This window comes from Bos indicus, chromosome 6, assembly GCF_029378745.1.
Source record: "Bos indicus isolate NIAB-ARS_2022 breed Sahiwal x Tharparkar chromosome 6, NIAB-ARS_B.indTharparkar_mat_pri_1.0, whole genome shotgun sequence".
NCBI lineage: Eukaryota > Metazoa > Chordata > Mammalia > Artiodactyla > Bovidae > Bos > Bos indicus.
The window spans coordinates 47,136,638-47,157,831 of NC_091765.1; the positions used below are offsets into that span (position 1 = coordinate 47,136,638).

Here is a 21,194-nt window from a genome sequence, read left to right on the forward strand (position 1 = left end):
TTGAGATAACATCACACTTAATCAAGATAAGTTTTTCAAAATAGTGAACATGTTACTACAGAAGAAAACTTTTAGGTCAGCCTACTGGTGCCTTTTTGAATGGAGGGGAAAGAAAAACTGGCATAGTCTTCATCAAGCCCCTTTTATGTGGTGATAGAGATTAGAGGAGTCCATTCAAAGGGGCAGTAGCAATTAATTACCTACGTCACAAAGCTTTTTGTAGTGTAACTGTAGATATAAGAGCTATTTGTAAGAATGTATAAGAAATGTATTACACATTCCAAATGTACACATACCTACAGTAATTCATTATTTTGTTTCCTTTCTGTGACTTTAAAATACTATTACATCTGTAGTAGGTAGGTAAAACTATGTTCGTTTTCATGTCATGGTTATCTTAAACCTTTTACTGTATTTTCTATATTCTGTAATTCTGTTACCAGAGCTTATACTAAGGCTCTCTTCACCTGACACATGCCTCCTCATTCCTTTCAGACCTGTGTGAACTTCCCTGACATCCTCACCCACTCAGGTAGAATCCCTTCCACCTCTGGACTCATATTGAACTTTGCATAAAATTCTGTTTTATAGTTTCGTTTTTACTACATCTCATTGTCTCTCTTAAATTTTGTGTACTGATAGTATTGCTATTCATTCTTGCCCCCATTCATGCATTCATTCATCTATTACATAAACATTTATCAAGCATCTACTTTTGCCAAGCACCATGCTAGGTTTGGGGATAAAGAGATAAGACACAGTTTGCCTTCAGGCACTTTAATAAGTGTCATATTAAAGATGTGACAAGAGCTTACACACAAAAGTTTACCCACAGAGATGATGAATGTAGGCATTTTCTATAGGGAAAGTTAGAGTTCTTTACTCTCTAAAGTTTTGTGGAAACCTCATAGGAGTTCTGTAACCTGAAATTTTCCTAAATAAAAGGTTCAGAGTTCAGTCATTGGAATCATAGATAATTGGGATTGTCTTACTTACTAATTGTCTTCTTACTAATTATGTCATCTTGGGCAAGTTACAACTGCCATAGTTTCCTCATTTATAAAATGGCAATTTTACATATATTATAGAATTTTTTGAGTTTGAAAAGTTCTTGGCACAGTACTCAGCACATAATACATGCTTATTTTTTTAATTGTCATTGTTATTAACAGTTTTATTATTATTATTACACTTTGTGTCATAAGATTCGTCTTTGTATCCCACTTGGTTGATAAGACATCTTAACTACTGGCCTGCTTGGATTGGAAGTCCAAAACAAAGCAGTTTTATTTCCTTATTTCACCTGAGCCTTTTGGCACCCTGCAGACTTTCTTCATTGCTAGTGAAATGGTTCTATACTTCTTATTACAAATATTCTTCAATTTATTCCCCCAACCAGCGATGACTTTTTACTTTTCATTTATGACTTCAGTGAACTTTTAAATAGTTTAAATATTAGAATGTAAAGATACAGGTTTTTAAAATGCTATTTATAAAGAAAATGAATATGATCTAAACTGAGAATGATTAAGTCTGCTGTGTTAATAAGTAAATTGCTTACAACTTTCTTGTTGTTTATGAAATGATGGTAAAATGCCAGAGGTAATTTAATAATCATAAAATATTTTGAATTTGATAAATTTCTGAATCACATTAATTTATAGCATAAAGAAACCTTAGAAAACAAAAACATCAATATAGCAATGAAATTATTGACATACAGAAGTCTTTGCACTGCTAAGCTTGCACTGAAAAGGTTTTTGTTGCATATAATAAAGTATTAAATTGCACTTGGGTGAACTCTTAAAGTAATCATCACTAATATATATAAGTATTAAGTATGTTGCTGAAATATTTAAGTGTACATCCTAGTAATATTTTTAATATGTATGTATTTTTTTAAATGAACAGGATAGCAGTGCATGAATTTTCATTTATGATCTCTCAGTTGAAAATCAGCGACCGGAGTCATAGACAAAAACTTCAGCTCAAGGCGCTGGATGTGGTTTTGTTCGGACCTCTAACGCGTTAGTATTCTCTCGCACAAAATATGATGAAAAAGAGTAATCAGATCATCTGTTGTTATTTAAAGAAGGAAAAAGTAAGAAAGGTAGTAGACCAGAAGAATCCTCTGTTGGGTATAAGAGTATAATACTATCTTAAAAGATTTATAGGATGAGATTTTCTGTCATTGAAATATCCCGTGTGGTATTTTCAAAGCTGGTTACTGATGTAGAAAGTTGTAAAACTATATGTAAGTTGATTAAATTTCTAGATTTAAAACTCTATAGCAGTTTTAATGTTTGTTATTATAGTTCAATATTCACTAGAGTCCTTTTTTTAAAAGGTGCATTCCCACTATCTTGATGACATGAAATAATAAATCCTAACTGGACTGTATTAATTACCAGGAAAAGGATTTTTAAGATACAGATCAAAAACAGTGGCCCTAGAGGCCTGCTTGAAACTGTATAAAGGAACAGACTATTCTGGCAGAAGCACAAGGTGGAGAATATTATTTGATTGTTCTGAGGAAGAACATTTAAGAAATTGCTTTGTCATATTTGTAAGGAAAATAAGCCTTCTTCTTTACCTTTACAGGAATACTTTCTTCCCAGAAGGGAAGTTTAATTTGTTTACGTCATTTAATTTCAGATTTCAGAAAGCTTTGGGGGGAAATTGTTTGAAGAGTACACATTTTAGAGGAATTTTATTTTTCAAAACGGAAAGACTAATTCTAGAAAAATGGTTTTCACAAATTATAAATGAAGAAACTAATGTTTATTTTACCTCAGTTTTTGCAGTTAAGAGGCTTATAGATTTCTATGATACTGCGTTGGGGGTGCCCCTGCTTAAAAAAGGGTTACTGGAGAGGTTTGATGCATTCCATGAGTTTACTGGTGGTTCTTTTTTGGCTCAGGCTAAAAGAGCAGCTGGTGAAACAGCTGGAACCCCCCTTTGTGAGAGTTGGTGGAAATGCACTGTTGGTGGGAATTACAAACCTAGGAAATAGAACACTATTGAAATGCCAAGCATTCCATGGAGATGATACCCTTTCTAACCTTTTCCTTGTCCTGAATTTTCAACTGAATCTATTGGGGATTGTCTTCTGTGAGAGTCACTCTAGTTTTTTCATGTGAATTATTGGTTAAAATAGGAATTAAACTATAGCATTTGTCTCTATATAGAGGTTGATTGGGGATATTTTTATTTTATTGATCCAAGAACAAACTATTCTGTAAGCCAGACAGTATTATCATTTGTAAAGAAACCAAACTAGTCTCAAAGAATGTTGAAAACAAATGTATTAATAAATAAACTAGTTTAGAAGTTAATGATGCATTACCTTTTTAATGTGTTTGTCTTAGAATTATGACTTGAGTGAATGAAACTTATGGTTGGAACACCCACATTAAGATTATTTAAAAAAAAAAAAAAAAAAAAACTAGCAGTATCCAGTGAATAGAGATACATTTTAAAGGAGTTTTCACTGAAATCCTTACCAGTTCATGGTATTTGTTGTATAGTTAGAGACTTGTCCCTCTTTTTATTATTATTTCTGGTGATTATAGTTCAGCCTGAATAAGTCTCATATTTGAACTAGAGCCTGAGCTGAACCTCTCAGCCCGAGGCAGAATAAAAACAAATCCTTTTGAGACTTTAGCCTTCTGCCAAAGAGTGAGGAGAGAATCTCTTTCACTGTAGGTGAGGGTATCTGCTCTGAAAATATGTAGCGCTGAGGATCTCTGGCATGGAACATGCTGTTTATCACACCATGTAAACATACATGAACCCTAGGCTTATAAGCATGAGAACTTTTCATTTCTGTGGAGCTCTTCATCTTGTCGAACATGGAAAATATCTCCTTCCTGCCAGAGGTATGGGCAGCTAGGCAGTTTTTCACTGAACACCTGTAATCTCTTTGCAATACATCAAATAATACATCATGTTTTATTAGTTACCCTGCATCCCTCAATTGAGCCCCTGCATTCAGAGATAAACTAGGAAATTATTTGACTAGCGGTTTCTGTGTTTTGTATTACTGAAGACAATAGGCCCTGGCTCCTGACTCCTTACTTTAGAAACAAGTAAGTGTGGGGGTTACATCTGTCCCTGGCACCTGTTTCCCTCGAGTCACCCAGATCTCTCTGGCAAAAAACCACCTAAAACATGGCTTGTCGTGATCATTTGACCCGTGGTTTCTCAACCTTGCCACTATTTGCATTCTAGGCTGTATAATTCCCAGATAATTCTTTGTTATCACCAGAGTGGGAGCGGGAAAGAGATTATTTTGTACATTAGTGGGTGTTTAGCAACATCCCTGGCCTCTACCTACTGGATACCAGTAGCAAATAGCCCTACTTCCACTTCCCGAATTGTGACAAGCAAAAATTGTCAAATGTCTGCTGGAGGGAAGTGTCCCTCTCAGTTGAGAATCACTAATTAATCCTAACTAGTTATGTGGCTACATGCTTCGGAAGAAAGCTTTCTGGTGAATGATTAGGGTTTCAGTTTTTGTATTACAGCATGGCCACTACCTAACTGTCTGAAGGAAGGAGTTGGGCTGGTGATGGTGATACTCGTTATGACTCTTCACCCCATAGAGGACCATTCCCTGTGTATGTGATTGGAGATACTGTGCTTTTTCAGAATGCTCCAGGATTTTTGTCACTAACTCCTGTACCAGCAGGGGTGTAGTGCATCCATGTGGGGTTATCTCTGCCCCCTGTTGTTGTGGTTTAGTTGCTCAGTCATTTCCAGCTCTTTTGTGACCCCATGGACTATAGCCCGCCAGGCTTCTCTGTCCATGGCATTTCCCAGGCAAGAATACTGGAGTGGGTTGCCATTTCCTCCTCCAGGGGACCTTCCTGACCCAGGGAACGAAACTGCATTTCCTGCATTGCAACCAGATTCTTTACCACTGAGCCACTGGGGAAGCCCCTGCCTCCTATAGGTGTAGTATATCAGGTAGTTATCATAAACTCATTGATTATTTGAAGAAAAGATTTGTAAAAGGCTGGGGCTTATATATGGGAGGAACATCTTCATATTTTGTTTTTAGATATCTACTACTTTTTAAATTAAGTGGCCATGTGTATTGAGATTTTGTGATACTCAGATTAATTTGCCATTTGTAATTCTCTTTATAGGCCCTCCTCATAACTGGATGAAGGATTTTATACTTACAGTTTCTATAGTAATTGGTGTTGGAGGGTGTTGGTTTGCTTATACGCAGAATAAGACATCAAAAGAGCATGTTGCAAAAATGATGAAAGACTTAGAGAGTCTACAAACTGCAGAGCAAAGTCTAATGGACTTACAAGAGAGGTGAGTAGATAAAAAAGGCTATAAATCTTGTTTATGTGGGACCATACAGTTTGTGAATATGTAATGTGGGCATGTGCTTATGCGTTTGTATTTAGATTGATATATATATCAGGAATTGTGTGTACACTGCATTTCACATTTTTAGAAAGGTCCTAATTACAAATTTATTAAAAAGATATGCATTAGGGAATAAATGGGTAGAAGACAAGTGGAAATCAAATGTAGGTAGAATTACATGTGTAGTTAAATTTTATTTTAAACATGACTTAAATAATTATCAATTTTTGAAAAGTCTTTTTCCTGAAGAGTATTTCCATGCTATTTCTGTATTTTTAGGCCAAGATAAACCAAATAGCTATCTAGTATGTTACCTGATTTTTTTTGTCCAGATTTAAGATTAATAGAAATGGCTGCGAATTTTGATCAAAACATGTATATTATTGCTTGATACATATTTATTCTTCACTAAAATAATGAAGTTTTGGAAACTTTTGTGAGGAATTTTCATGTTTATTCTGTAAGGCTTGAAAAGGCACAGGAAGAGAACAGAAATGTTGCTGTAGAAAAGCAAAATCTGGAGCGCAAAATGATGGATGAAATCAATTACGCAAAGGAAGAAGCTTTTCGACTGAGAGAGCTGAGGGAGGGAGCTGAATGTGAACTGAGTAGACGTCAGTATGCAGAGCAGGAATTGGAACAGGTATTTACATTTTTAAGAAGAGTTTGTGAGGAAATTTGTATTGTTACTCTGAGGATTTTTTTTTTAAATTTTGTTCAGTCTCCTAGATTTGTTCCATCGTATATTCTTCCTTGGTCAGTAATAGGGTCACCTGTCCATATTGTTAGCATTGGGCAGAGTTCATACAGCAAAAAACAAAGAACCAACTAAAAGATAAAGTTAGCATTATGTTCACTCATTCATGAAGTCCTAGCCCATGCCATGTTGTCTTGAGTAAACCTAAGATGTTTATTTAACATCTGTAGTATGTCTCAGTTTCTGACTATAACCTAGTAGTAAAGTATTAGTATGTGTAATGTTAAACTTCTCTGCTCATGTTAATAATCTCTATTAAAAATCCATTTGAATCCTGTTGGATGGTTTTAGAACATTCTGTGCTACAGATTTTGAAGTTGTCCAAAAGGTGTCCTTTCCAGTGTCTGCTTCTACTGTGCATTTACTCAGGATGGAATTCAGGCATTGCACTATCCTTCAGAGAAGGTGGGGAGGTCGCAGGAGAATATCTTCATAGGTAGATGTATTAGTTTTCTAATTCTGCTATAAAAAATTACCACAAACTTAGTAGCTTAAAACAACACATCGTGATTATCTTAGGGTTCTTGCAGTCAGAGTCTAAAATAGGTCTACAAGGCTGCATTCCTTCTGGAGGCTCTGGGGAGGATCTGTTTCCTTGCCTTGTCCAACTTCTAGAGGCTGCCTGCATTTCTTGGCTCATGGCCCCTTCCTTCCTCTTCAAAGCCTGTTGCTCCAACCTCTGCTTCCATAATGTCATCTCCTTCTTCTGACTTTGACCCTTTGTTTACTGATAAAGAATCTGAGGAACAAAATGAAGACAAGAAAGTGTGTTCAAGTTTAGAGAGTGACTCATAAGAGAGGGCCAAGAACTTAGGTATTCTGCCTCCCACTTTGCTTTATGCACTGTTGCCTTCTCAGTCAGGTGCTAAATATGAAATAAAAATTAAGTTATGAATGAGTTTCAGTTTAAACTTAAACTCATCAGAAAATGTTCAGTGTATGGTACTAGTTCTTCAGGATTGTCATTTTTGGTAGGACTTGTCTGACTGAATGCAGCTATCTCTTTTGTTAACTGTTAACTTTTCTTTCTCTCATACCCTAGACATTGTCTTTTGAGTCTTTTCCCTGTAAGGAGTTTGTTCTCTAAAATGACTCTTAGACTTATTTTTCAGTCTGGTCCTGTTTACCTGATAGAACCTTCTTTCTACAGAATGTAGTAAAGAAACAAGGAGTTCACAAAAAAGGCCTAGCTAAAATTAGCCTGTGTTTGAGAATTAATTTTATGTTTTTTACTTCTGTGACAACTCCATACCTCTTCTCAATGAGAATTCAAGTCTTGGTTTGTTCCCAGTGCTAAACTAAAACGTTTGTTAACTGTTTTTCTGATCTTTGCAGATAAGAAAGAACAAATCAGAAAGCAGTAGAGGGAAAACTTCTATAGAGACATAAACTGATAGCATGTTATAATGGAGACTGCCCCTCAGCGAGAGGAAAAGACACCATGTAAGGAAGGACCTCTTAATCACAAGTATTCTAGTCTGAGGTTTGGAGCCTCGAGGCCTTGCACTCCATGGTAGACCCTAAGATTACCAGGATATTACAACCCAGCACAAACTTAATGATCCTAATGAGATCCTCAGTCACTAAGTGTAAAGGAGAGAATTGGGTATTTAAAAAGAACTCTATCCTATGTGATTATGGTAACAAGAAACACAATTTTATGAGTGCTTACTGTATGCCAAAACTTTATGCTGTGTACATCATTGCAAACGGTTTGCTCATAAATTTTAATCCTCACTGTACATAGATACATTCTTATTTACAGATGAGATGTGTACGCAGAGAAGTTAAATAACTTGCCATAGGTAACACAGCTATTATGTGGCTAAGGGAAGATGATTACATGCGTCTTATTCCAAAGTCCATGTTTTCCCATACTGCTATTAAAAGCTTTGTTTATAGAAGTAAGTTTAACTGGGAAATTAATTTACATATTATGTCACATAATCCACAATCCCACATAGTTTAAAGCTTTATTGTATTTTATGTGATGGGTAATCAACTCCTCAAAATTAAAAGGCAGAAAAACTGGTATATATTTTGTTAATTTCCGTTAAACAGGAGCTTTTGGATGAATAATAGTACGACTATATTTTGTGTGGTTTAAATACATAAATTATTTTGTTCTTAAAGTCTTAAGAAACTTAAAATCAGGACAAGTCATAGTACCCCTGTTATACATGAAACAACAATAAGCCTCAGAAAGGAAAGAAAGAAGCTCATTTCAGTTCAGTTCAGTTGCTTAGTTGTGTCCGACTCTTTGTGACCCCATGAATCGCAGCATGCCAGGCCTCCCTGTCTATCACAAACTCCCGGAGTTCACTCAGACTCACGTCCATCGAGTCAGTGATGCCATCCAGCCATCTCATCCTCTGTCGTCCCCTTCTCCTCCTGCCCCCAATCCCTCCCAGCATCAGACTCTTTTCCAATGAGTCAACTCTTCACATGAGGTGGCCAAAGTATTGGAGTTTCAGCTTCAGCATCATTCCTTCCAAAGAAATCCCAGGGCTGATCTCCTTCAGAATGGACTGGTTGGATCTCCTTGCAGTCCAAGGGACTCTCAAGAGTCTTCTCCAACACCACAGTTCAAAAGCATCAATTCTTTGGCTCTCAGCTTTCTTCACAGTCTAACTCTCACATCCATACATGACCACAGGAAAAACCATAGCCTTTAGAAGATGGACCTTTGTTGGCAAAGTAATATCTCTGCTTTTGAATATGCTATCTAGGTTGGACATAACTTTCCTTCCAAGGAGTAAGCGTCTTTTAATTTCATGGCTGCAGTCACTATCTGCAGTGATTTTGGAGCCCAGAAAAATAAAGTCTGACACTGTTTCCACTGTTTCCCCATCTATTTCCCATGAAGTGATGGGACCAGATGCCATGATCTTCGTTTCCTGAATGTTGAGCTTTAAGCCAACTTTTTCACTCTCCACTTTCACTTTCATCAAGAGGCTTTTTAGTTCCTCTTCACTTTCTGCCATAAGGGTGGTGTCATCTGCATGTCTGAGGTGATTGATATTTCTCCCGGCAATCTTGATTCCAGCTTGTGTTTCTTCCAGCCCAGAGTTTCTCATGATGTACTCTGCATATAAGTTAAATAAACAGGGTGACAATATACAGCCTTGACGAACTCCTTTTCTTATTTGGAACCAGTCTGTTGTTCCATGTCCAGTTCTAACTGTTGCTTCCTGACCTGCATACAAATTTCTCAAGAGGCGGGTCAGGTGGTCTGGTATTCCCATCTCTTTCAGAATTTTCTACAGTTTATTGTCATCCACACAGTCAAAGGCTTTTGCATAGTCAATAAAGCAGAAATAGATGTTTTTCTGGAACTCTCTTGCTTTTTCCATGATCCAGCAGATGCTGGCAATTTGATCTCTGGTTCCTCTGCCTTTTCTAAAACCAGCTTGAACATCAGGAAGTTCACGGTTAACGTATTGCTGAAGCCTGCCTTGGAGAATTTTGAGCATTACTTTCCTAGTGTGTGAGATGAGTGCAATTGTGTGGTAGTTTGAGCATTCTTTGGCATTGCCTTTCTGAAAGAAGCTCACAGAGGTATAAATCATAAAGTCAGGTCCAGAAGCCATGTTTTCAGATACTTAGGTTGTTTTTATGTGTGATACCATGTTTTTAGTACTGTTTTAGTCCTAAGACACAAAAATTATATAATTATTGTATTTTGAAACAACTTAATTCATCATTGTAAAAACTATTCATTATTCAATTTTCACTGCATCTATTTCCCTCTTTATTGAGCTCTTTGGGGGAAATACATTTATGGACACAACATTAAGGAAAATCTTAATGAGAAAAACATGAGTGAATTTGTTCAGATTATCTGTATACTTACATGACAATGAAAATGTACAGAAATTTTAGCTTTATAAGAAGACAGGCGTGTGACCTTCACTTTGTAGTGTTACATAGAACTCCGTGTCACAGGACCTGAGCTCAGCTTCTTTCCTGAGAGATTAGCAAGGACGCCGCAGGGCCCTGCCAGCTGTCTTATTAAGCACAGTATTGTCCCAAGCATATTGCATAGCTAATCGCGTCAGGCAAGTGTTGCTTATGATTTGTCTTAAGTAAGTGTTGTTTTACTTTCCCTGTTAATGTCTACATTTTGAATTATTTACTTCCTGTCTGATGGTTTTAGAGTTTCAGAAAGTTTTTAGGAAACTTGAAAAAGTTTTAAAAAATATTTTTCTACATTTTTTGTCTTGTAGTATCTGACAGCTGTTCTCTTTATCAGAAATTTGTGTCTAGTATTCTAGTTTACTCTGGCATGTAAGATTTATTTAAATAAATTAGATTTTATCAGATCAGACATTCCTTTGCACATTAGTTTAGGAATGAAGTTTCAGTTTACTTAACTTTGGAAAAATTAATTTGCAGTTTTGGTGCTCCCGAAGGATGTCTGAATATGTGTGTCTTGTCTTGAATATGTGTGCATAATTTCATGTGTGTCTTGCATATGTCTTGAATATGTGTGCATAATTTCATAAATTCCATCATGTATCTTTACACATCCTTAGCTTGAGCTCTTGCTAGTTTTTAAATGAATCATTCCTAGAATAGGTTATCTCTTCCTCTGTGTCATTTTCTTAGACTGTCCCTAAGAGGTTTTTTGTTAGCACTTAATGCCACCTCACAAACTCACACACTAAGCATTTTAATTTTCTGTTTGTTGTCTGCCTTCCCTAAAAGTTGACTAGAAGAAAAACTTACACATTCTGACACTGAAGCTATTCATAGTTTCCCTTGGAAAAATCAAGATGAATCTCACTCACAGTCTGTTTTCTTGAAATTTACATTTGGTCTGCAGGTGTTAATTTATCTACTTTTTGATGTGTCAGAAGCAGGAAAAAATTAAATAGAGGTGATATAAAACAGACTATAAGAGGCAGATGTGCTCATAACAATGAGGAATAACTGGCATAAAGAAGATTTCTGAAAACCTTTTTTAAAATGGTATAATTACTTAAAAAATGAGTGTATAATTATAGTTTATAGTTCCCAGCAGAGTCTCTATAGTGTATAGTTCCCAGCAGAGTCTTCTGGGAACATTAGAAGGGGTAATAGGACAAGTATTCACCCTGTTTTGGATACTTCTTCATATCCTGTCCATAAACAAACAAAAAAAACACGTTATGAGAAAAATACTATCCATTTCAGTTGGTACATGCCCTGGGTTTTTGTCTCTCAGTTGAGTCTGGCTGTTGTAAAATGTGAAAATGCAGTATTGCAACCTAAGAGAGATGTAAGCTCCCTCTCACCCTCTGGCTTTTTACAACCTTGCTTAGTGAGTTTAAGATGTACTTAAATCTTTAACTTTTGTTTTAATGTTAGAAATATCATTTTAGACTGTGATTTTACAAAGAGTATAATTCAAATTGCTTTTTTCTTTTAATTCTGGTACTTAAAAAAATCTTAATTTCTTTTTTTTTTAAGCTTAATTTAAATAGTTTTAAAAAAGAGAAATTTCTCTGTCTCCAACTTCTGCCACTTTCCTTTGCATCTCTTTGTACCTCCCTCTCCTCCGCTCCTCCTCCTCCTTCTCTTTTTTTTTTCCCTCCCTCCCTCTCAGGTTCGAATGGCTCTAAAAAAGGCGGAAAAAGAATTTGAACTCAGAAGCAGCTGGTCTGTTCCAGATGCACTTCAAAAATGGCTTCAGCTAACACATGAAGTAGAAGTCCAGTACTACAATATAAAAAGACAGAATGCTGAAATGCAGCTAGCTATTGCTAAGGATGAGGTACTCGACTATATCGACTAAACTTACTAACATTTCTAAAGGGATTAACCAGTTGGTGTGTAAAGGCCTGAATAAAATTTTTAGTATCACAGATTCTTTCATGAATTGGAACTTAGTGGGTAGATTGACTCTTGTAATCATAGGCTGAAGAGTAAAGTTACTTTTTTAAGAGAAGGGTACACCTTTCAGAATGACCTTAGTATCATTTAAAAATCATCCCTACTATCATGATCATAAATGTTTTATACAGAGCTTTTCTCCTCTAGGTTGCTGCTTCATATCTGATTCAGGTTAGTAGTTACTAGAAATTAATGTCTGACTATTAATAATTGTGTGAAATTATTGAGTCTTATTCTGATTTCTAGTGAAAAAGAACAATAAAAAACTCAGTGCATTCACTAACACCGCCATTGCAGTAGGATATAGTTTATGTTCTTCTAGTTTTAAATAGAAGATTCAGGTCTTTCTGATCCATGGAAATAAAGAGAAAAAATTCTCCAGAACAGGGTTTGGCTTAGGAAAGCATGCTTTCTCCCTCATCTGTTTTCCTTTTTTAGAAAATAGGGCTATGTCTTGGCTAATAATTCTCCATTGATTTTATAATTATTAATATATTCAAGACAAAATAAACCTTATTAGTGTGTGTTTTTTCCCCCAAACTGAGCCTTATTTTTCTCTCCTTGGGCTTGTAGGCAGAGAAAATTAAAAAGAAGAGGAGCACAGTCTTTGGAACTCTACATGTTGCACATAGCTCCTCCTTAGATGAGGTAGACCACAAAATTCTGGAAGCAAAGTAAGAATCTTATTGCAGTTATCTGTCTATTTTTATTGTGTAGAAATTTATAGACAATTTGTTTTAATTTGTAATTATAGATAATTTTTAATTTTAATTTGTTATTTATAGACAATTTATGGTTTCATTTGTCATTTAATCATGTTCTCTTATATCCTTTGTGCTCATTCTAAGAGGGGATAATTTCTTTTGGAAATTGGTTAACTGCCTTGGTCTGCTGATATAGTTGCCTGTTTTCAGTGCTGTATTAAAGACTTTTTGATGCAAGAAGTAATTCCTATATTGGCTTTTCCAGGAAAGCTCTTTCTGAGTTGACAACTTGTTTACGAGAACGACTTTTTCGCTGGCAACAGATAGAGAAGATCTGTGGTTTTCAGATAGCCCATAACTCGGGACTCCCCAGCCTCACCTCTTCCCTTTATTGTGATCACAGCTGGGTAGTGATGCCCAGAGTCTCCATTCCACCCTATCCCATAGCTGGAGGAGTAGATGATTTAGATGAAGATACACCCCCAATAGTGTCACAGTTTCCAGGTAAGTGGTTAGTTCAAAAAAGAGCTGATACAATTTAACAATTAACTTTGTACCATACCTTTTATGAATCATTTGCTTTGAAATCTATAATAAAAATTTAGTTAATTCTTCATTTTTTTTTCTTTTTGTTCATTGTGTTTACTGTTTGAGAATACTATATAAGGTATGTGTGGTATACATATGTATGTACGCATATATAATAGCACATCATACATGCTGAGTCATTGTATGAATGAAATGCTGAACTTTGAGGCAAAACATCCTTTCATATGATAGCATTATCTATAGTAGAAACTAAAAATTAGCGGAAGGCCTTAGAAACCTAAGCTCCAATCCTAGCTCTGCCACTCACTAACCAGCTCTGTGACTTTGAGCCAGTCAGTGTATTTTAAATTGAGTTGCTGTCCCAATAGGCATGTTTCATAGTATTTTGTTTTGCTTTTCCAATTCTGTCTTTTTATTTGAGAATATTATCCTGCTGTATTTAACTCATAAAGCACTAAATCCATTCAACTTTAAACAAAGTTAAATGTGTTTATGTTTATAAAATGTATCTTTTTGTTGCTAGAAGGTGGTGCTTCTCCCAGAGGTGGTTTTAACATGTACAATTTTCATTATAATTGCTTTGTTATGCTCTATTCTTTGAAGATGTTTACAATGTTTCTACATTTTGGTAGAAAGGTAAAGTTTTAATATTTTATAATTTATTAATATTTGGAATTTTTGCAAAGTTACAGAGATTAAATTTAAAATATATATTTCTTACATTAGAAATTATTTGAAGAACTATTTATCCTTATTATTGCTTATCTGATACATTTTCCCAATCTTTGTAACCCTTTTGAAACAGTATATATAGAACAAGATTCCAAAGAATGGAGCACAAAATTTAATCATTGATCAGTTGAAAACTTACACAGAGATTTGAGACAAATCATGATATATGACGATTTTCCAGTTTGAATTTTTCTGTCAGTTGATAGAGCTTTCCTAAAAGTTAAGATTTAGAAAGTGTTCTAATTTTAAAGCAATTTTATGAAATAAAGCCCTAAATTTGCAAATAATTAGTGACTTATTTGCTTGTGTTCATATCTGTGATTTTAATTATCTAGTTTAATGGTAGACAGGTAATACAAGCAGATTGGGGAGACATTAACCTCTTACAAGAGGAACAGGGGAGAGGGCGGATTGTATGCAGTCTTCACTGCACTTACATACTGCACGTGTGTGACCTCAGTCACTTCACCTCCACATGCTGCAGAATAGTGAGGACTGCAGAGTTTTATCTAGATGTGGGCCCCTCTGCTGTCAACTTGTGTTTATCAGAATTATGTGCCCTTAGGCTGCCTTTAAGCTTGCCATATGCATACTGATTTGTAAGTATATGGTTTTGTTTGAAAATGATAGCTTTTCAGTTACAGTTTCTCCTTAGAAACAGTATTCAGTAACAGAAGTATGTGTATATGTATTCCCTAAAATTAACAAGTTTTTTTCTTTCCCTTTTTTTTAAAGTACTTTTTGATTAGGACGAGATATCTACATGTGCATTTAAAACAAAACTTACAACCAAATGTGAATAATTTCTTTATGATTGTGATATACAGGGAAATCTGAACTTTTAAAAATAAGAAAGTACAAGAACTGATTTTAAATTCAGTATGATGTTTTAGAAATGCTGAATTTTATTATCTGTGGAAAATAAGTTATACCAGAGATTACACTTTGAGAGCTCTGTCTCCACCCAGTGGCACAAAAGTAATACTTTGTTTAGGGACAGAAAGCATAATTTCTAGACCTGATAGATAAACTCTTGGCAGCAGTACTAGGGTCTAGGGTAGAATGAAGGGTCTTCATTATATATTCTTTAAAGCAGTTTTAAATCTGCACCATGGATGTGCGGTAAATTGTCTGAGTGTGAAGTAATGACAAGGAGACCTGCCTGTGGTATGCTAAGTGCCAAACAAAAGATTATAGAACCGTATACAGAATAATCTTGTATATGTTTAAGTATGTACAAATAAAAAAGAAAATATTATCAAAGGTTAGCTCTGTGTGGATAGGAGAACAGGTAATAGTTGTTTTCCTATGACCTTTATAGTGTCTACTAAATATTTATAGTAGGATTGTAGTAGCAATTTATTTAAAATTTCTTACTATAAAGCTCTTCAGATATGCTTAAAAATGCTGAAAATAAATTACTTATTTACTATGAAGATAACATTTTGCTTTATTCATCTTTCTTTTTCTCTGAAAAAAGAAAATAAGTCATCTCCCCTTCCTACTGAAGTTGTTGTGTGTCTTCTAAAGCCTTTTGTACTTTTATTACATGCAGCTATAGCTGTAAGCAGTAGATACAATTGGTTATTTAAAAATGTACATAAATATGATCACGCTGTAGGTATCATTTCACAACTTTTTGCTCACCAATATGTTTCAGAGAATTTCCATGTTTATATACAGATTAATTAAATTCACTAAAACGGTTTAATATGAGTTAACCACAGTATATTTATTTATGTATTGTAATAATAAACTAAGATTGTGGCATCCAGTCCCATCACTTCATGGCAAATAGAAGGGGGAAAAGTGGAAGCAGTGACAGATTTTATTTTCTTAGGCTCCAAAATCACTGTGGATGGTGACTACAGTCACAGAATTAAAAGATGCTTTTTACTTGGAAGGAGAGCTATGACAAACCTAGACAGCATATTAAAAAGCAGAGACATCACTTTGCCAACAAGGCCCGTGTAGTCAAAGCTATGGTTTTTCCAGTACTCATGTATGGATGTGAGAGTTGGACCATAAAGAAGGCTGAGCGCTGAAGAATCGATGCTTTCAAATTATGGTACTGGAGAAAATTCTTGAGTCCCTTGGACTCCAAGGAGATCAAACCAGTCAATCCTAAAGCAAATTAACCCTGAATATGCACTGGAAGGGCTGATGGTGAAACTGAAGCCCCAGTACTCTGGCCAGCTGATGTGAAGAGCTGACCCATTGGGAAAGACCCTGATGTTGGGAAAGACTGAAGGCCAAAAAAGAAGAGGGTGGCAGAGGAAGAGATGGTTAGATAGCATCGCCAACTCAATGGACATGAGTTTGAGCAAAGTCCAGGAAACAGTGAAGTACAGGGCAGCCTGGCATGCTGCAGTCCATGGGTTTGTAAAGAGTCGGACACACCTTAATGAGGGAACACGCACAAGGCAGTAAACTACAGTTTATCCATTTTTCTGCCAAGATAGGTGCTTTCTGCTCTTGCTGCTAAGTCGCTTCAGTCGTGTCCGACTCTGTGAGACCCCATAGACGGCAGCCCACAAGGCTCTCCCGTCCCTGGATTCTCCAGGCAAGAAAACTGGAGTGGGTTGCCATTTCTTTCTGCTCTTACGCTCTTGCAAACAAACTGCAGTGAGTATCCTTATCTCTGTCTCCTTCTTCCTGACTTGGAGAGTTTCTCTGGGTGGACACCTAGAAATCTCTAACTTGTTGGGAAAGCATTTCTTAAGAGTTGTTGCCAAGTTGTTTTCAAAATGGTTTATGAATTTTCAGGCTTCCCATTTTGCTAATATATGATTTTATGGCTATAGATTTCCCTCCGAGAACCACTTTAACTGAACCTACGAGTTTTGATACGTGTAGTTTGATCGTCATCTAGTTTTAAAAATGTTTCCAACTTTTAAAATGTCTCTTCCTTGAGATATTAATTACCTAGGAGTATATGTTTTCATTTCCAAATGTAGTGTGCTTGTTTAGTTGTTTATTTGGTCCTTAATTTTTTTAAAATATCTTCACTTATCAATTTCTAATTGTATCCTGGTTAGAGAATTGCACCTGTATAACATTTATTCTTTGGTATCTCCTGAGACTTGGTTCATAACCTAGCATTTATTTGATTGAATATTTAAAATTTTGCACACATGTATGAAAACTATTTTCCTAGCTAGCGGAGGTGATGGAATTCCAGTGGAGCTATTTCAAATCCTGAAAGATGATGCTGTGAAAGTGCTGCATTCAATATGCCAGCAAATTTGGAAGACTCAACAGTGGCCACAGGACTGGAAAAGGTCAGTTTTCATTCCAATCCCAAAGAAAGGCAATGCCAAAGAATGCTCAAACTACCGCACAATTGCACTCATCTCACACACTAGTAAAGTAATGCTCAAAATTCTCCAAGCCAGGCTTTGGCAATATGTGAACCATGAACTTCCAGATGTTCAAGCTGGTTTTAGAAAAGGCAGAGGAACCAGAGATCAAATTGCCAACATCTGCTGGATCATGGAAAAAGCAAGAGAGTTCCAGAAAAACATCTATTTCTGCTTTATTGACTATGCAAAAGCCTTTGACTGTGTGCATGACAATAAACTGTGGAAAATTCTGAAAGAGATGGGAATACCAGACCACCTGACCTGCCTCTTGAGAAACCTATATGCAGGTCAGGAAGCAACAGTTAGAACTGGACATGGAACAACAGACTGGTTCCAAATAGGAAAAGGAGTACGTCAAGGCTGTATATTGTCACCCTGCTTATTTAACTTCTATGTAGAGTACATCATGAGAAACACTGGGCTGGAAGAAGCACAAGCTGGAATCAAGATTGCCGGGAGAAATCTCAATAACCTCAGATATGCAGATGACACCACCCTTATGGCAGAAAGTGAAGAGGAACTCAAAAGCCTCTTGATGAAAGTGAAAGAGGAGAGTGAAAAAGTTGGCTTAAAGCTCAACATTCAGAAAACGAAGATCCTGGCATCTGGTCCCATCACTTCATGGGAAATAGATGGGGAAAAAGTGGAAACAGTGTCAGACTTTATTTTTTGGGGCTCCCAAATCACTGCAGATGGTGACTGCAGCCATGAAATTAAAAGACGCTTACTCCTTGGAAGGAAAGTTATGACCTGAATAGCATATTCAATTATGTTGAATAGCATATTCAGTTATGACCTAGATAGCATATTCAAAAGCAGAGACATTACTTTGCCAACAAAGGTCTGTCTAGTCAAGGCTATGGTTTTTCCAGTAGTCATGTATGGATGTGAGAGTTGGACTATGAAGAAAGCTGAGCGCTGAAGAATTGATGCTTTTGAACTGTGGTGTTGGAGAAGACTCTTGAGAGTCCCTTGGACTGCAAGGAGATCCAACCAGTCCATTCTAAAGGAGATCAGTCCTGGGTGTTCTTTGGATGGACTGATGCTAAAACTGAAACTCCAGTACTTTGGCCACCTCACGCGAAGAGTTGACTCATTGGAAAAGACTGTGATGCTGGGAGGGATTGGGGGCAGGAGGAGAAGGGAATAGAGGATGAGATGGCTGGATGGCATCACCGACTCAATGGACGTGAGTTTGAGTGAACTCTGGGAGTTGGTGATGGACAGGGAGGCCTGGCATGCTGCAATTCATGGGGTCACAAAGAGTCGGAAACAACTGAGTAACTGAACTGAATTTAACTGAGACTTGGTTCATAACCTAGCATTTATTTGATTGAATATTTAAAATTTTGCACACATATCTGAAAACTCTTTTCCTAGTTGTTAGTTATAGGGCACTGCATTGTTAGTTAATCATGTATTAGTTATGAAAAATCTTCTATATACCTATATTTTTGTCTACTTTTCTATCAGTTACAGAAAGATGTGTTAAGAACGCTCATATTTATCAGTTTATTCTTGTGATTCTGCTCATTTCTGTTTTATATAGTTTGAACCAAGTTATGTGGTAAATACAAGTTCACTGTATCTTTCTAGAAGATCAACTGTTCTTTTATGATTATGCAGAGACTGCTGTACAGCTAACAGTACTTTTTGCCTTCAAGTTTGTATTATTTGATATTAAAATAGCTAAAGCAGCTTTCTTTTCATTAATATTTGCCAACATAATCTTTTCTCTTTCTTAAAGTTTTTTCCATCATCAGACTCTAGAATATGTCTGTATAAGAAATAGCAGTAACTGTTACTTCATTGCATTCTCTTTGAGGATTTCTGTTGCCAGCTGTGGTCAACTTAATCTAATTACCTTTAATCTGCTTGTTGATCCATTTGGATTTATCTCTGGCATATTATTTTGTCTATTTTCTACACCTCTTCTCAGCTTGTCTATCATTCTCCTAAGGTTCTTCAGATCCTTTAATTTTAGACACTCCCCTCCCCATCTTATATATTAATGTTGTCTAGTATTTTCTTTTGAATACCCTTCAAAAATCATTTTTTTTGTTTTATTCCATCATTGTTGAGAAATATTTATGTGTTTCTCTGTTCATTGTATTTTCTTCATTCTTTCCTTTTTTCTTCTTCCTTAAAAATATATTTTTTGATAAAAGTTCTTTCAGGGAGTGACTGGGATGGTAAATTTTTTCTTAGCCTGAAAATGTCTTTTTTTTTTCACTCTCACTTTAGAATAGTTATTTAATAGGATATCAAATTCTAAATTAATAATTGTTTCTCCCATAATATTTTGAGAGCATTTTCTGGCCCCTTATTGTTACTGTTGAGAAGTTCTAGTAAGGTAGATTGTTCTCATTTCTTTTTAGTTAATCTCTTATTTTCTCTCATTGCCTAGAGAATGTTTTCATTTTCTTTTATAATATAGTTCTATTGTAATATAATTAGGTATAGAATTTTCCCCAGATACTTGGTATGCTTTTGAATCTGAAGATGTGTATCTCTCTTTAATTATGGAAAATTATTAGTAATTTTCTCTTTGAATATTATTTTTCTTCTGTTTACTCCTACTGTAATATTAGCTATATAGAAATATAAGACTAATATTAGCCTCTAGTTACATGCTGGATTTTATTTTATATTCCATATCTCTTAACCTTTCTTCTTATCTAATTGTGCTGCATTCAGAGAAATTTCCTTAGATTTGTCTTCTAGATTACTTATTCTTTCTGCAGCTCTAATTTTGTTTAACCTGTTGCTTGAATTTTCAATTTCAGTGACTTTTCATTTCTGTTCTCCTTGATTCTTCATAAAATCGACTTGTTTTTTAATGCTTTTCCTTTTCTCGTATTTTCAGTTTTTATTTTATAATTTAATGATCTTAAACATCTTATTTTTTAGTTTTATTTGATAATTGTATTACTTGGTGATCTTGATGAATTATTGCACCTGTTTCTTGAGTTTGCATAGCAGATGGCTTCTCCTTAAGTGTTGTTCTGAACTATCTTAAAGGGATTTGCTTTTTTTTTTCTTCCTCCTGGGAAACATTTGTGAGGAGTAGGAGTAAGAACTATCTTAAAGGGATTTGCTTTTTTTCCTTCCTCCTGGGAAACACTTTGTGAAGAGCTCCTCAATATGATTTGTTTTGCTCTGGCACTAGTTTCAAGGGCTTCACCTACTCAGAACCATCCTTTTTTTTTGTTGTTGTTAACTTCTTGAATTTGAGTTTCACAGACTTTTGTGGTAGTAAAAACTTGATCTCCAAGGTAGTATGAGTTAGCTTGTACTGAGTTTGAGTATTGAACACCCAGAGTACTGATGTTTCCACAAGAACCTTTTTAGATTCCTATATCGACAGAACTTGCATTGAAGGAAGTTCCTTTGTTCGTTGGTCAGATTTTTTTTGCAATACACCCTCCCACTGAGGAGGGTGGTGGCCCTTCCAGGACTAAGCTTTTATCCAGAACACTCACTCTTGATTCCTTTTCCTCCCCTTATGTGGGCTCTAGCTGTCATTTATAGCCCCAAATTAAAACCCAAAGCCTTAAAGTACTGAAACTGAGCCCCTCCCACAGCAGTTCCCGCATCACTCACAAGCCTGTTAGCTCTGGCTTTAGTCTTTGTTTGGCATCTGAGAATTTTCTCTTCTTCCTTTCACAGTCAGGTATGCACTTAAAACTATTGTTTTATTTTATTCCACATAATGAAGTATTTGAGGATATTTAAAATGTGTGGTTAGGGGCTGAGGGGTTGGGAATGGTGGTCAGGTTATCTTTGACTGCCATACTGCTAGAACCAGAAGTCCATATATTACTTATTATT

General features: G+C 35.8%; 1 protein-coding gene across 3 annotated transcripts in view; it reads left to right on the forward strand.

Moving 5' to 3' along the window:
- STIM2 (stromal interaction molecule 2) overlaps window positions 1-21,194 on the forward strand; it is a 182,310-nt gene that overhangs the window by 151,056 nt on the left and 10,060 nt on the right. For 2 of the 3 annotated variants that reach the window (XM_019962556.2, XM_070791254.1), the window contains exons 5-11: window positions 1,912-2,027; window positions 5,151-5,328; window positions 5,851-6,028; window positions 11,730-11,897; window positions 12,164-12,187; window positions 12,590-12,690; window positions 12,986-13,224. In XM_019962556.2, coding sequence (XP_019818115.2) covers window positions 1,912-2,027; window positions 5,151-5,328; window positions 5,851-6,028; window positions 11,730-11,897; window positions 12,164-12,187; window positions 12,590-12,690; window positions 12,986-13,224 — 1,004 coding nt within the window. The remainder of the gene's footprint in view (window positions 1-1,911; window positions 2,028-5,150; window positions 5,329-5,850; window positions 6,029-11,729; window positions 11,898-12,163; window positions 12,188-12,589; window positions 12,691-12,985; window positions 13,225-21,194) is intronic. The other variant, XM_019962557.2, reaches the window with a different exon arrangement.